Here is a 15,731-nt window from a genome sequence, read left to right on the forward strand (position 1 = left end):
TGAACCAGGCCCAGAGGAGAGGGACCAAGAGTGGAGGAGCTTGAGAAAACCGCATTCTATTCCCAAAGTTCTTAGGAATATGCCCATGTGCCAGGTACTCTTGTCAGAAAGGAAGGATATAATAAGAGAAAACAAAAATCCAGATGAGCTCTGGGGGGCTCTGAAATTATTATTTATAAACTTTGGGGGAGAAGGGTAGAGAAGGGTGCAGAAGGGAAAGGGGGGTAAACTGACCTAAGAATTTTCACAACTTTGCCAGAGCCTAGCCCCACTTACTTTCTTTCAATTATTTAATTAATTAATTTTGCTGAGGCAATTGGGGTTAAGTGACTTGCCCAGGGTCACACAGCCTTAAAGTGTTGTGTCTGAGACCACATTTAAACTCAGGTCTTCTGACTTCAAGGCTGGTTCTCTCTCCACTGTGTCACCTAGCTGCCCCCCATTTACTTTCTTTTTTTTTTTTTCAATGTTGAAAAGTTATTCTTTAATTTTTTTTTTTTTAATAGTAACTTTTTATTGACAGAATCCATGCCAGGGTAATTTTTTTTACAACATTATCCCTTGCACTCGCTTCTGTTCCGATTTTTCCCTCCCACCCTCCACCCCCTTCCCTAGATGGCAAGCAGTCTTATATATATATATGTTGAATATGTCCTAGTATATCCTAGATACAATGTATGTGTGCAGATCCAAACAGTTTTCTTGTTGCACAGGGAGAATTGGATTCAGAAGGTAGAAATAACCCAGGAAGAAAAACAAAAATGCAAACAGTTTACATTCATTTCCCAGTGTTCTTTCTTTGAGTGTAGCTGCTTCTGTCCATCTTTGATCAATTGAAACTGAATTAGGTCTCTTTGTCAAAGAAATACACTTCCATCAGATTACATCTTCATACAGTATCGTTGTTGATGTATATAATGATCTCTTGGTTCTGCTCATTTCACTTAGCATCAGTTCATGTAATTCTCTCCAAGCTTCTCTGTATTCATCTTGCTGGTCATTTCTTACAGAACAATAATATTCCATAACATTCATATACCACAATTTACCCAACCATTCTCCAATTGATGGGCATCCACTCAGTTTCCAGCTTCTAGCCACTACAAACAGGGCTGCCACAAACATTTTGGCACATACTGGTCCCTTTCCCTTCTTTAGTATCTCCTTGGGGTATAAGCCCAGTAGAAACACTGCTGGATCACCATTTACTTTCAAATGAAATTCAAAGAAACATGTATCAGAAGTATTTGTACATGGGCTACAAATGAAGGCAGTTGTGCTCATTTAAAAAAAAAAAAAAACTAAGATGGTTTTATAAGAAATAAAGAGTGGGAAGATTTCAGAAAAACCCAGAAAGACTTAAGATTAACTTAAGAAACACTTAACTCATGCTGAGTGAAATGAGCAGAACCAGAATGAGAGACACAGTAAGAGCAATGCTGTGTGATGATCATCTATGACTGCCTTAGCTCTTGTCAGCAATATATGCCAATTCCCAGAGACTCAAGACACAAAATGCTGTCCAATCCAGAGAGAGCTGATGAAGTCTCAATACAAATCACCGCATACTATTTTCACTTTTTATTTCTTGTGGTTTTTCCCTTTTGTTGTGATTCTTCTTTCACACCATGATTCATATGGGAATATGTTTAATATGATTACACATGTATAACCTATATCGGACTGCTTGCCATCTTGGGGAAGGGGAAAAAGGGGTGAAAAATATGGAACTCAAAATAATATAAAAGTGAATTTTGAAAACTAACTTTACATGTAAGTGGAAAAAAATAAAATGCTATTAAAAAGAAAAAAAAGATGATTTTACTCCAAAGTTAATTTTTAATCAAGGCATCCTAAGAATTGACTAATCTCAAAGCAAGAGCAAGTGATACATAAGCCTAGGAAGAAGTCAAAGGAAATAGGAGCTGGCCAAGAACCTATGTTGCCTGAGGGCAGAGGCTGTTTCATCTTCTGCAGGCCTTAGTACACCATTAATAAAATGTTTTCTCAACTGACAAAAAATAATCTGGAAGAATCAATCTGCTCCAAGGCTGGCTCTTCTAAAGCCTGGAGCCTGGCTTTGCCCAAGCAGATGCTTTCCCCAGAGGAAGGCAATGCTTTTGTGTCCCTCCTCACCATCCATCAGCACTGAGTTAAGGTGATGGCCAAGAGCCGGGTCATGACAGCACCTAATGCCGCCCGGACAGCCTTCCAAATGACAAAAGCCAAAGACCCTCTCACATACGTTTCTGTTTCACCATCAGTTACACTCAGGAGGTCAAGAAGGGCCAGACCTAGTGCCAGGGCAGGGCCAGAGCCTGGGCTTACCATTTCACTGACACATGGAATTCCTGGGCAAGGAAAGGTCACCTCTTAATGCTGAGCGCAGCCTCTCTGCACCGGCTGGCCACGGGATTGGCTCAGGATCACAAAGCCAGTCGGGTCAGAAGCAGATCTTGAACCTTGCTCTTCCGGCCCTGAAGGTGGCTCACCGTCCTCAGCAGGGAGGAAAGCAACGGCTCCCAGACATGAGACCCCATCTACAGCAGGGTCTTCAGTGTGGGACACCAGAATTCAGTAGGAGCCCTATGTTCTCCCTGCTCATCTCCAGCTCTATGGAACCAACAGCCTATGTCCTGTTTTACCAAGGTTTTCAGGCGTGTCCAACTCTTCATGGCCCCAGTTGGGGCCCAGTTTTCTTGGCTGATACCAGAGCGATTGGCCATTTCCTTCTCCAGCTCATTTGACAGATGAGGAAACAAAGGCAGAGTAAAGTGACTTGCCCAGGGTCACACAGCCAGGCCCAGCTCTCTGTGCCACACCACCTGGGCACTCCGTAGCATTACCAGCTCCAGGTGCTGGAGGCATCCTGCCCCTCCCATCTCCCTAAACCCAGCCTTTTTTCCATGAGCCAAGTTCAAACCCTTGACTCTTTTCCTTCATCCATTGCTTGCCAAGTCTTATCAATCCCACCTGCACAACCTGGGCCCCACATCTCCCACACCACCAGGCCACCATTCTCCTTCAAGTTCTTCTCACCTCTGACCCAAATTACTACACGAGCCTCTTCCCTGGTCTCCCCATGTCCAGGCCAGTTACCAAAGCCACAGCCCTAAAGCACAGGTTCTGCCTTGTCTTAGGGATAGAGATGTGGGTTCCTCTCTTTGGTTTCCCAAGGTCTTCATAACCTGGCTCCAGAATCACAGTGCATTACTGCCCCTTCACCCCTTGGACCATCCGGACACACTGGTCCTGCTTTTCTCCCACCCCACCTTTGCCCCAGAGGGCTCCCTCACTACCCTCTGCCCTGGCACCTCCCATAGAGAAGCCTACTCTGATCCAACCCGAGGAATGAGATCTCTCTATTCTGTATTTCATTTTCTGTGTACATATTGTTTCCTTCTCCCACCCCCACAGAATGTAAACTACTTGAGGGAAAGGGCTGATTTGTCTTTCTATCCATAGGCCATAGAGTGTCTGCCTCAGATGGATGGCCATGTGGAGGAGGCCTCTGCTGCTGCTCCAGCCAGGAACACCCAGCTGTAGGCTCCAGGACTGGGAACACTTCCTGCCCATTGGGGACGGCCTGAAGGACTTGGGTCTCCCCTTCACCCCCACTGGAGGTTCTGAAAGGGACATCAGATGACAACTTGCCAACTGTCATTGAGAGGATTCCTGGTTATCAACAAACTGAACTAGATGCTCTGCAATCTCTCCCAAGAGCACCGAGACTGTACATGACACGTGCATGTGGCAGAGGAAGGTCAGCATTCTGAGATTCTGAGGGGCTCACTCCAATTCAGAAGACTCCAGGTCCCCAAAGATAGATTAACAGAGAAGAAAAGAAGCCAGAGGACCCCTAAGCATGGATTCAAGTCCCCTTTGGAGTAGATCCTTCAGGGGAGCCCTCAGGGACCTCAATTTGGATCTCCATCTAGAACTGGAAACCAATGACCTACTGTAACGTAGCGTGAACTGGCCATGTTTTATTTTTCATTTTTAAAGAGGTACAAAATACATCAGGCTCCTATTGAGCTTGGCAGCCACTTCCTAGAGTTAAAGAAAAAAAATCAAGCCTTGATTTATGTAACTATGAAGAAATCTACTTAACCTCTATGATATTCTGCTTCTTCTTCCAAGCGAAAGGGATGGACTCTTAAACCTCAAAGAAACCAAGGGCATTCTGGGAGATAGGTAAGGAAGCACAAAACAAAGGAGATGAAGTAAAGCATCAGATGTGAGTAAAAGCTGCCTGGGCGGGTTATAGAGAGGACAGGGAAAAATGTGTAATGGCCCATGGGGAAAGCTAGGACCAGGCTGTGAAGGGCTGAAGGAGATCTCCTAGGAGCAATAGGGAGCTACTGCATGAGAGAGTGACACCATGGAACCTTAGACCTGGAGGTCAGAGACTACTGGACCCAGCTTTAGACAAAGTGATGAGAGTGAGAGACCAGAAGTCACCCTGTGATTAGAGAGAAGAGACCAGATTGGAGACACTTGGGGAGGCAGAGACAGCAAGATTAGAGAAGAACCAAGACCAGTGAGTTTGGGGGAGTGGGTGGTTAAAATAATCCAAGCAGGTTCAAAGGCAATAGAGACAAGGGTACAGATGCCAAAGGTCCAATGAAGACAGAACTGAGACAGGACTTCGCAATGTGAGAAGACTAGCTGATTTATAGTTATCTCACATCACTCCAGCACCCCTGCCATCCCTTCCTACCAGAGAAGTCTGGATTTTTCCTCTTCTGGGGAATTTACAATACCTTTTTGCAAAATCTGGGTCAAGTATTTGGTCATAGGACCCTTCTTTATCATCTGCTGGCCTCTGCCCCCAAATTCCCAATTAATTTCTTATGCCAACCTATGACATATTGAAACTGCGAAAGGGAAAGTCTCAAAGTGAAAGAGATAAGTGCACTCTAATTTAAATTCCTAGAGAATATGGACTAAATCTGGTTTTTAGATCCCAAATGCAAATGCAGCTAAACTGCATTTTTTCCTTTTCCTCCCCCAGGGAGAAAAAAAGGAGGTGTCTTTCAATGGGCTGTCCCTCCTCCTGAGGACTTGAGTCCTCAGACTCAAGTCAGTCAATGCTCAGTTCAGGAGGCAGCTTTTCTGCTCCCAGCAGGTGTAGGTATTCATTTGTGATTGGGCAGTAACCCCTTCCTCCAGCACAAAGGAATTTCCTTAAGAGCAAGGCAAGGGCTAATTCACAGTACCTACTACACAGTAAACCCTTAACAAATGTCCATCTACAGATATATTTGACCAGTATTTTCTTTAGTGTCTATGATCATCAATATTATAAGCAAAGCGGATAAATCCTACCCTCTCCAAAAGCCTGCTTAAGACAAGCCATCCATTTTTATTCTCAAAAGGAAGACCCTGCATAAAATTTTCAAGTTACAATCCCTGTATCCAAAGTACAGTAGCTCCCAGTAAGGTTCTGGGATTGATAAACTGAAAAACTTTTAAAACAAAACCTCAACATAATGGTGACCTCTTATTCTGAGGCACGAGATAATATGCTTCTTACTTTGAAAACATTTAGAGCAATTATTGGTTTCTCTTAATATGCACTAGTCACTAATACTGTCAGTTTTCAAGGATAAAAATACTGTAGTCCAGTGCCATTCACACAACCACAAGCTTTTCCTAGGAAGCTTGCAAGAAAATTATCATGAAATGCTCTTAATTTAAACTTAAATAAATTTACTAAGCAAATTCCACAGAATTGTCCCAGAAAAGAAATAAAAGCAACCTGTAAACACCTGACTAAATTATTCAGCCCAAATACCTTTTGTATTCTCATTTAAATGGAGAAAATGGTTTTAGTTTTAACTTTAAAAAAAAAAAAAAAAAGTTATATGAACTCAAAGTCTCCAACATAAATTATGCTATATCACTATTAAGACCCCAATCATGAAGTCAGTCAAGATTTTAACAGCCAATGGCAGATACTGTCGGCAAACTTGCATGTGATTTTTTTTTTTTTTTTTAAATAAACAGGACAGTCATGTAGAACAACTGAGATTCAAGAGATCAGGATTTGTGAAAATGTATTAAAATTGTCCCTTCCTCCAATCACAGCTGCCAGGTCATCCCGTTCCTTTTTCTAGTTTAGCAGCCGTTTGATTTGCAGCTCATTTCAACATGCCCTCCTCAGAGCCCAGGGCTAGCTCTCCCACTGTGCTGGATCTCCCAGCCAAGTGCTCTGCTAGTCATACTCTGTCCCTCATCTCCCTATACTCTTATCTCTCCTGGGGCACCCCTCAAAGTCTATTCTTCACCCTCCCCAAGACCTATAATTCTTCCACTCCTTACTACTTCAAATCTACTTACCTCTTTTCCCAACCCTGATTCAACAATTACCAATTCAATAGCACAACTGCCTTCTCTACCCATATACCCTCTTGTCCCCTTGTCCCCAATCCTGCACGATTTCCACTCTTGGGACCCAAAACAAGTACAACCACCACCCTCACAAAAGCAATCCTTTCATTCCATTCCATTTCACTCACAGAAACTATTTCAAACATCTTTCCCCCTTCAGGCCTCTTATGCTTTTCTTCCCCACCCCCCACCCCCACCCCGATCTCCCTGCAGAAGACCTGGATTCTTAACTTTACTAAGGAAAAAGTAGGCCATTTACTCCCTTTTCTCCCTGCATCCCCTACTCTCTACTTGCCAGGCCAACTCCTCTAGAGGTATCCTTGATCTCTTCCCCTTTTCTTTCCAGTAGATTGTTCCCTCAACCCTTCACTCAATTTCCTCCTATTTACTCACGCCTTTCCTACTGCCTTCAAACATTCCCAAATCCCTTTTCTTTCAAGAGCCAACAAACGCACTCCCTCCTATAAGATGCTTTCCCAAGTGCCCCCAATTGCTATTGCTCTCCCTTCCTAAATTTTTTGTATTTATTCTTCATATCCTTATATATAGGTATAAAATATACATAATATATAAATACATAAACATGTAAAACAGAATATATAAGTAAATATATTTATACATACATCAAATAGTCTATTTATTGTTTGTTATTCTTTCTCAAAGATGTCTTAAGACTTTTTCTTCCAGAACCATCTGGGTCTAGCACCAAGATATGTCAAGATGACTGGAGATGGCCCTGGATGCAGTAGGAGACCTTGACCTTTTTAACAGGTCTCAGTTTGACTGAAGCAACGCTCAATCAGTAATTACAATTATGGCTAGGTATGGCTTAGACACCCCCCCCACCCCCCCCATCACTCTGTGATACTAGTGTAAGAATAATATGAGAGATGGCACTGAGATGAGACTTAAAATAAGGAATTCTACAAGGTGGAAGTGAGGAAGGAGTGAATTTCAGGCATACAAACGGTCTTGTTTTACTTGAACAGATACATGTACGTATGTATTATACATACAGAGATAGGTAATAATGTAAGGTAATTAACTGATAGATCAGAGAGATCCAGATAATCCTCTTCCCAAAACCAGAGAAAAGAAATTTTCTCCAGGAAGACTTTATGGAAGGAAATGGTGGCACCTGAGCAGAACATCATGAATGGTAAAGCAGGTAAGGTTGACAGACTGCTAAGCTCCAGCAATAGCTGGAAATCCAGTTTAACAGCCAAAGTGATACAGAGACCACAGAACTTAATGGACTGTAGAACTAAGGCAGTGGAAAGGAAACTGAAAGGCATCTTATTCAACAATGCCTTTTTTGTTGTTTTTTAAAAGTCATTTCCAGATATTGGATATTCTTCTCAAAAAACTTTTAACAAAGGAAACCATTAAGCACAACTAACCCTTAGCACAATCACGGTGGTCAGAGCAAACTGCTGTCCCACTCTTTTCTATACTGAGAAGCAAATGCTAGTTTCATCCTTTGTCCTTTGAAACCATTAGTTAAAATGGTCAAACTGAGTTAGGCTTTCTCTAATCACCTTTTTCATTAACACCACCCTCCTCACTGGGCCTATTTCTCTCCTGGTTCTGCTATAGTCACTGTACCCCGCTTAAGAGTCAGCCCATGTTTCTCTAAATCTCATTTCTCGAAGCATACTTCAAAATGTCCCAAGTATCTATGCATCCAGTTATACTCCAGTCCCCTCCACCAAATTGATGGGCACATGCTTTTTCCATCCCGGTTTTCGGCTATTTACTTTTAAGTCCCACTATCTATATTTTCATATTTATAAGTTTTTCTGCTCCCTGGATTGGTGGTGATTTTTCTCCCCTAATTTCAAACTGTTTTCCAGAATGGCTGAGTCAGTTCACAGTTTCACCAACTGTGTATTCCTACAGCCCTTTAGCATTATTTCTATCTTTTATCATCTAGGCCAACTGGATGGTTATTGGTAAAGCTTCAGTGTTTTAATTTGTAAAATGAAGGTGCAAGTGAGCTGCATTTTCAAGATGAGGAAAGAAGCCTAGAGAAAGAAGGAAAACAGTATGTTCAAAGCCATATAGTAAGTATGGAGCCCCAAAACCCAGGTCTCTTGCCTCTAAATCCAAAGCTCTTCTCCCTCTTTACTTGGGTTCTCTAATCTAGAGCTAACTAACACAGAGTTGTGGTGAGCAACCCAAGTATAGGCTGAACAGATGAAAATATAACTGGGAAATATTTAACAAAAAAAGTAAAAATAACCCCTGCGTAACATTATGTTTTACAACTAAGTCCATATGAAGCAGAGGGATCCTTATAGATGGATCAATATTCCCCATTTCTACTTGAGTTTGACACAACCTCTCTACTTATCTTTATGATCAGGTTATGATCTTTAATAAAAGTCTAACAAATGGGCAGGTCATTCAATCCTAAGCCTCAGTTTCCTCCTCTTTAGAAAGCAAGAAATTCACGTACCCTTCCTGGGTAAGAAGGTTACAAGGTCACCAGAATGTCCTGACCTAAACCATGGGCTCCAAAGACCTTCCAAGGCTTTCAAACCCGATACACTACAAAAACAAAAACTTTATTCTATATAATACAGCATTAACTTATTTTCAACTAGCAATACTTAGAATCCTGGGTGAATGAGTTAGAAGACCTAGATTCTAGTTCTAGGATCTGTTGTGTTATTGTTGTTGTTGTTTTTTAATTAAACTGAACAAAACTGACTAACTCAGAAAGTCCCAGGCAAGGCAAGAAAAAAAGAGGCATCAAATATTTGTGTATGCCAAGATTACGATTATTATTTGTAATACAATATGAAAGCAACAGGATCGGGGAAGTCATCAACTTCAGAGTGAGACTTGGTACTTTCAATAGTGAGGCTATGTTTAGACTGAGATTTTTGAATGGCAACTGATCAAAAATTTAGGAAAAGACTCCTAAAAGACATTCTGCAATGCAACAACTCCAAGAAATAAACCATTTGTTCATAAATTTCTTTACTATATCTATGAGTCAGTATGAGATATCAGACCTTGGAAACCAAAGAGTGTTAAGAAAATACGAGTTATTATGATTTTGTACAGTGGAAAGAGCACTAGTTTTAGGATCAGAGAACAGGTCATATTTTCCAGCTGGATTACCTTGAGCATTAAATGACCTAATCTCTCCAAGCCCCAGTTCCCTCACCTGTAAAATGGGAAGATAATGGCAAAATAATAAAGGCAAATACTCTCAGTATTCTTTCCACTTCTAGATCTCCATTGATACCTTCAGTTTCCGTCTGCTTTAAGTTTACTGATGCTAAAATTTTAGAATCCCTCAGGGTTTTTTCCTCTGGTTTCCATATCAAGAAGCAAGGGTTATATAATAATGACATTTTTACATATATGTATACAGATTTATGTGCATATGTATACATATGTGGATTTTATATCCATTTTTATCAAAGTTAAACACTACAACAAATCTTCCTTATTTTCACAGGATCAGGTTTGGAGTTAGGAAAACTCTCAGTCTACCTCCCTCAAATTAGAATGAGGAAGCTGAAGCACACAGGGATTAAGTGACCTGCCCATGGTCACACTGCTTATAACGGAGATAGGACTGGAATTCAGGTCTTCTGGACTTTAGGTCAGAAGTTCTTAAACTGGTTTCCATGGACAGATTTCAGGAGGTCTGTGAACTCAGATGAGGGAAAAATTACATTTTATTATGACTAATTTCCAATTTAAAAGGCTTGAGTGTTCTGTCAGTTACTTATAAACATGATCCGGAAAAGGGTCTATCAACCAGACTGCCACAATCTGCCATCTTGCTGTGTCAAAAAGGAAATCCTCACTCCACACTGGAATTCCCAGCCTGGGCTTTTTAAAGAATCTGGCTGTGACTATCGGGCACAAGGTCCCTCACTGCAGAGCAGCGAGGCTCGAGTTCGTGCTAGCTGCAGCTGCCCAACGTAGGCAGCAGCCTGGCGTCAGGCCTCCCAGGCCGGCTCCCCCAACCACTTCACCAGGAGGCTTCCTGCTCACATCTAAGCAGGCCCAGACCAGTTGGGATCCCAGCTGCCTTCCAGGCCCTGCCCAACCCTCCCAGACTCTGAGAGGCCTTTGCTGCTGCTGCAAGTGATCCCTGCCTCTCCCCACTGCATTCCCCCCAGTGACTTTCCACTTCATTTGTTTGTGTTGCTCCCTCCCCCTACTCTAAAACAGAAGTTCCTTGAGGGCAAGAACTGTTTCTTTTTTATCCCTTTATTCCCAGGAACCAGGAGGCACTCGGTTAGAAAAGGCCCCCCAGGGAAATGGCCCTCAAACATTTGAATCCAGTTTTATTAGCTCTGTTCTGCCTGCAGAGTCAAAGGGAGGCCCCAGGCACTTCAGCTCCGTAAAACATGTTATGTCAACATGCTAAATAAACCACCACCACCACCAAAGCTATTGTATTCACCTCCTTAGGCCTCAGTTTCCTCATGAGAAAGGTGGGCTAGACGATTTGTAAAGTCTTTTCCAAACAAGATCCTCAAGGAATTGGACACCGAGCCCAAAAGGAATTTAATGGATCACACTTTCCCTTCCTATCACTTTGGGCAAAACATTGGGGGGATGACCAATCTGATACTAATTTTACAATCCAGAGAAGCTTTCTATGCACCAAACCATTCTGAAAACTATTTCCAAGGCAGTCTTGAAGCACTACAAAACTGTTCTAGCTGTCACAGTCTTATTCCCTCAAGAGACAGATCATTTGGTACTTTTTATATAGTGACTTAGACCACCTAGAAAGTACTCTCATTTTTGCCTTTTATCACCCCTCTCAAAGTGCTTTAAATGGCCTTCGGCTATATTCTTATGGAGTGCCACAAAGTAGTTAGTTGAACAGCCCATGAACAATTTAAGTTCACTGTGTGTGCTTTGTCATCTTAAGGAACAAAAACTTAAATAACTGAAGATTCTATGATTCACCCTTTGCCCTTTGAATAAATGTGTCTGTAGCATCAATGAGCATAAAGAAAAGCTGGCTTTTGTAGACTACCTATTTTGCTATTTAAAAAAGTAATCTTCAGCATCTTTACAAACCTTCCATCTTCCTTATCTGACAGCGTACCTACAATAGACTGAGAAACTGGGATGGAGTTGTTAAGCAACTCCAAGTCACACGAGTTAATGCTTGCTGGAAAAGGGAAAAGAACTCAATCAAAATCTTCATTACAATTTCCTCTTGCTCACTCTTGTACTCCAATTCTATTAGTCTTTAAGAGCTCAAACTTTTCTATCTTAGTGATATTGTTCATGCTTCTGCTGACTGATGATTAAGACCTGAATCAAATAACAAAAAACTACAACTAGAGGTAGGAAGCAGATGTTCTGTCCTATGTATATTTAAGGCTATTTCTAAGACCCTGACAAAATGAAAATCCTTAGCCATCTTCACTCCATTTCTAGGGGTTAAATAAAACTAGGTTCACGCTTCTAAACCCTCCAAACTACTTCCCCCCCAAAATTAAAATGGTATCGTATCAAGTTACTGGAGAATACACTTACTGTGCATGATCTTTTATAAATCTCTTTAAGAAGTTATTTATGATGATCTCTCAAAACCTCTATGGCAAGTGAGATCACATTAATGCATCTCCTGCCTCTCCCTAAAATAAGATTCACTCATTCTTCTTTCACCTCACCACATCTCCCCCACGCATCTAAATAACTCTGCAACCTCAATTTCAGACACAGCACAACCGTGTTCCCAACTGTTTCATAGCGCTAGAGCCAAAGGACCCTCAGAAGCCATTCAATCAACCCTATTTTATAGAGGAGTAAACTGAGGCCAGCAGCGGCCAGATGACAGTCAAACCCCAAGCCCGGCCCACTAGCCCGGGGCGGGTTCTCTCCCGAGATGCGCCTCCCTGCGATTACTCTACTCCTGGGCATATGGTCGTTTTTCTGTTAAATCCCCCCGCGTGTGGGACTAGAAATGGGGAAGGGCAAAAACAAACCGGCAGACCTGACGTGGTAAGCACTGCACCCGTTGGTCCATTTCCAAGGGTTACGGCGTTTGCAGGGGGCTCCTGCTGAGTCTCCAGTGCCGGAGAAAGTCCATCCACTTGCGAGGCGAGGAGGGGCTCCCAGGCCGGCCAGCACCCACCGCGTGCGCAGGACGGGCCGCTCTGCGCGGACACGAGCCGGCGGCCGAGCAGGCCGGGTCAGGAGGGGCTAGCTAACGTCCGAACAGCCGGGCCTCCCCACGCCCGGAGCGCCCCTCAACTTTGCGTCTCGCGAGCAAATCGAGGAACTTGCTCCCGAGCAAATGCCCGCCGCGGGGGCACGGCCCGGTCCGAGGGCCCCGCGGCTGCCCGGGGGCGGCCCGGGATGCCCGCTTGCCTCCTGCCCAGACACCCGCAACGTCCGGGGGGGCGGCGAGCGTCTCGTGGCGGGGCAAGGTCACGCTCGCGGGTGGGTCGGAAGCGGCCCGGCCCCCGCCTCCACGGACCCCCGGGGCTCTCCCGCGGCCCCCCTTCCCTTCCGAGACTGACCCCCTTCCCCAGCGCTCCCGCGGGCCGAGGCAGGGCGGGGCCGCGCCCCCTGTCCGGCCCGACCCCGCCCGGCCCGTGCCCCGCTCCTGCCTCCCCGGGCGGCGGGCCTGTTCCGCGTCCTCCCGCAGCCCCGGCCCGGCCCGTACCTGGAGGAGAGGGCGGCGGAGCAGCGCACCCAGGGCCCCAGGTCGCACAGGGCCCGCGCCTCGGGGTCCCGCTCCTTCTCGCGCTCCACGTGGTAGGCGTACAGGGAGATGAGGATGCCGGCGGCGCACACGGCGCACCGGGCCGCCCGCTCCCAGCGCGGCACCGACACCCGCAGCACGGGCGCCGCCATCTTCCGCCGCCCGATCCTCCTCGGCCGCCGCCGCCGCCTCAGCCGCCGCTCCCCTCCGTCTCAGCCACCGCCGCCGCCGCCGCCGCCCGCCGGGGCCCGACCCAGCCTCAGGCTGACCCCAGCGCCGGCCCCCGCCCAGCCCCAGCCCAGCAGCCGCCGCCGCCTCCTCGGCCGCCGCCGCCGCCGCCTCTACCGCCTCCTCCTCCGCGGCCGCCGTTGCCGCCGCCGCCGCCGCCGCGCCCCATTGGCTTAGGCGCCGCCGCCGGGCCCCGCCCCCTGACGGCGCGCGGACGGGACGGGCCGGGGGGGGAGGGAGCAGGGAGCGCGCGCCCCGCCCCCGCCCCCGCCCCTGTCGGCGGCTTCGGCCGCGCGCGGCTCCGCCTCAGGGAGGGAGAGGGGGGGTTGGAGCGCTCCTGGGGGGAGGGGGCCGTGGCTCCGGGCGCGCGCAAAAGGGGCAGGGCGTGCCTGGAGGGAGGGGCGGCTCTGCGTCCCCGGGGCCCGCCTGACCCGGCTGCCACGGCGGCGGGACGCCGGCCCGCCCACCAGGGCCCCCGTCCCAGAAAGGAGACCCCCCTCCCTCCCGAGCATCCCCCCCCCCCGTACCCTCCCCCTGAAGGGCGTCCCCCTACAGAGCTTCCCTGTCCCTCCTTCTCTCCAAGAGCATCTCCTCCTCCCTCCCCCTCCGGGGCATCCCCACCCCCCCCCCTTCTCCTCCCATTCTCCTCCTCCAGAGTCTCCCCGCCCCCTCCGCAACCTCCTCCTCAGAACATCCCTGCCCTCCCCCCACCTTCCCCTAATAGGGCATCCCTGCTTGCCTCCCATCCTCCCCATCTAGAGCGTCCCCACCCCCATTCTCCCTCCTCTTTATGGGGCACCCTCCCCCACCCTCCCATTCTCCCCCCGAGCATCTCTTGCTTCCCTCATCCTCCCCCCTCCGCCATCTCCCCTCCCGAACATCCCGAGCGCAGCCCCCCGGGGGGCGAGGTCGGTCCTGAGGCTGAAAGCTGCTGTTGTGCCTTGGTCCGGGTCCGCGGAGAATCACTTAATCCACCTCACCCTCAGCTTCCTCCCTCTCCTCGCTCCCCGGGACCCAGTGACCCTGGTTCCTGGACAACCCTCCCCTAGCCGGCTTCCCCGGCTCCCTGCAAGCCTTCGGCCTCTGCCTTCGCCTCCCGAGATCGCCTCGGTTACCCGGCTTCACTTATCGCCCCACTAGATGCTCTGAAGCAAGCTCAGGAAGCAGGGGCTACTATCATTAGCCCCATTTTACGACCCACGGGCATTTATTAGGCGCCTGCCGTGTCCCGGGCACTGGGGGCGGAGGGCCAGGAAAAGGAGACATGCCCTGCCTTCGAGGAAGTCTCCCTTTAATGGGAGAAAGCACATGCACCCACGGGTCCCGCAAGACGCCTTCGGGCTTCACCCAATTCACCCCTTGAGTTCCCTGGAGGCGAAGAGGCAAACGCAAGCCTTCCCCACCTTTGTGGAGTTTGCCATCTGGAGAGCGCGCTGAGTGGAGCCCTGGCCTCGTTTTAAATGTCTCTGTCAAATGAAGTTTTCCGAGATTCCCTTCCCTGCCACGGCCTGGAATATAATTAGGGCGCCTGTCCGTAAATGGAGGTGTAAGACTTTGGCCAGAAAAGTTCGTTAGGACTAGAAAAGGGATAGGAAGAAAAAACAGAGAAAGAGGAAAAGAAAAGACAGAGGGAGGAGGGAGAAGGAAGGGGACAGAGGCAGAGAAAGATGGAAGAGAATGGGCAAGAGAGGAGGAGAGGGGAGGGAAAAGAAGGAGAGACAGATACAGAGAGTGAGAGAAGAAAAAAGAGGGAAGGAGGGAGAAAGATGAGGAAGAAGAGGAAGGAGAGGAAGGGAGGGAGACAGAGAAGAAGAAAAAGAGAGAGCTGAAAGAGTATCCACATCAGAGTATCTTTCCCTAAGTTGAGATTTTTGCTTAACACAGCCCCCGAAACACAATGGGCACCCAATAAGTGTTTGCTCCCTTGCCCAGTTTATGTTTCTGCCCCAGAAGCCGGGCACTTGCCAAGTGTCAGTTGATAAAGAAGCCCCGAGCTGCCGTTCTATTGGTTGGGCCTTCAGGGAAAGCTGCCTGCCAAGCATTTTCTATCAGGAATGCCTGCAAGGGTCAACCTCAGGGTGTGGCAATGTGCTGGAGGCCCGTCAGCTGCCTGGCCACATGCCTGTGTGCAGCAGGACGGTGCAAAAATCCTCCCACAGCCCCAGAACAAAGACCAGCCCCACTCAGAGGGGTCCGGCTGGGCCAGGTCCAGCACCGGCTCCACACCCCCCGCATCCTGCTCATGTTACCTTTCCTTACGGAGGAAGAAGGGGAAGGGTGGTGAACTCAGAAATCATGATCAAATTGTGTTCTCCTCTGAAGATAATACCAGGGAACCATGGCTAAGGGATGCCATCAGCTCTCATTTTATCTGGTTGGTCATCTGGTGTGATGAGTATGGTCTTCTTTC

General features: G+C 47.2%; 1 protein-coding gene across 1 annotated transcript in view; it reads right to left on the reverse strand.

Moving 5' to 3' along the window:
- VKORC1L1 (vitamin K epoxide reductase complex subunit 1 like 1) overlaps positions 1-13,309 on the reverse strand; it is a 39,901-nt gene extending 26,592 nt beyond the window's left edge. Inside the window, exon 1 of the mRNA XM_031967894.1 lies at positions 13,055-13,309. Within this exon, the coding sequence (XP_031823754.1) occupies positions 13,055-13,245 (191 nt within the window). The 5' untranslated portion in view covers positions 13,246-13,309. The remainder of the gene's footprint in view (positions 1-13,054) is intronic.
- Positions 13,310-15,731: the final 2,422 nt, after the last annotated feature.

This window comes from Sarcophilus harrisii, chromosome 4 (assembly GCF_902635505.1).
Source record: "Sarcophilus harrisii chromosome 4, mSarHar1.11, whole genome shotgun sequence".
Taxonomy (NCBI): domain Eukaryota; kingdom Metazoa; phylum Chordata; class Mammalia; order Dasyuromorphia; family Dasyuridae; genus Sarcophilus; species Sarcophilus harrisii.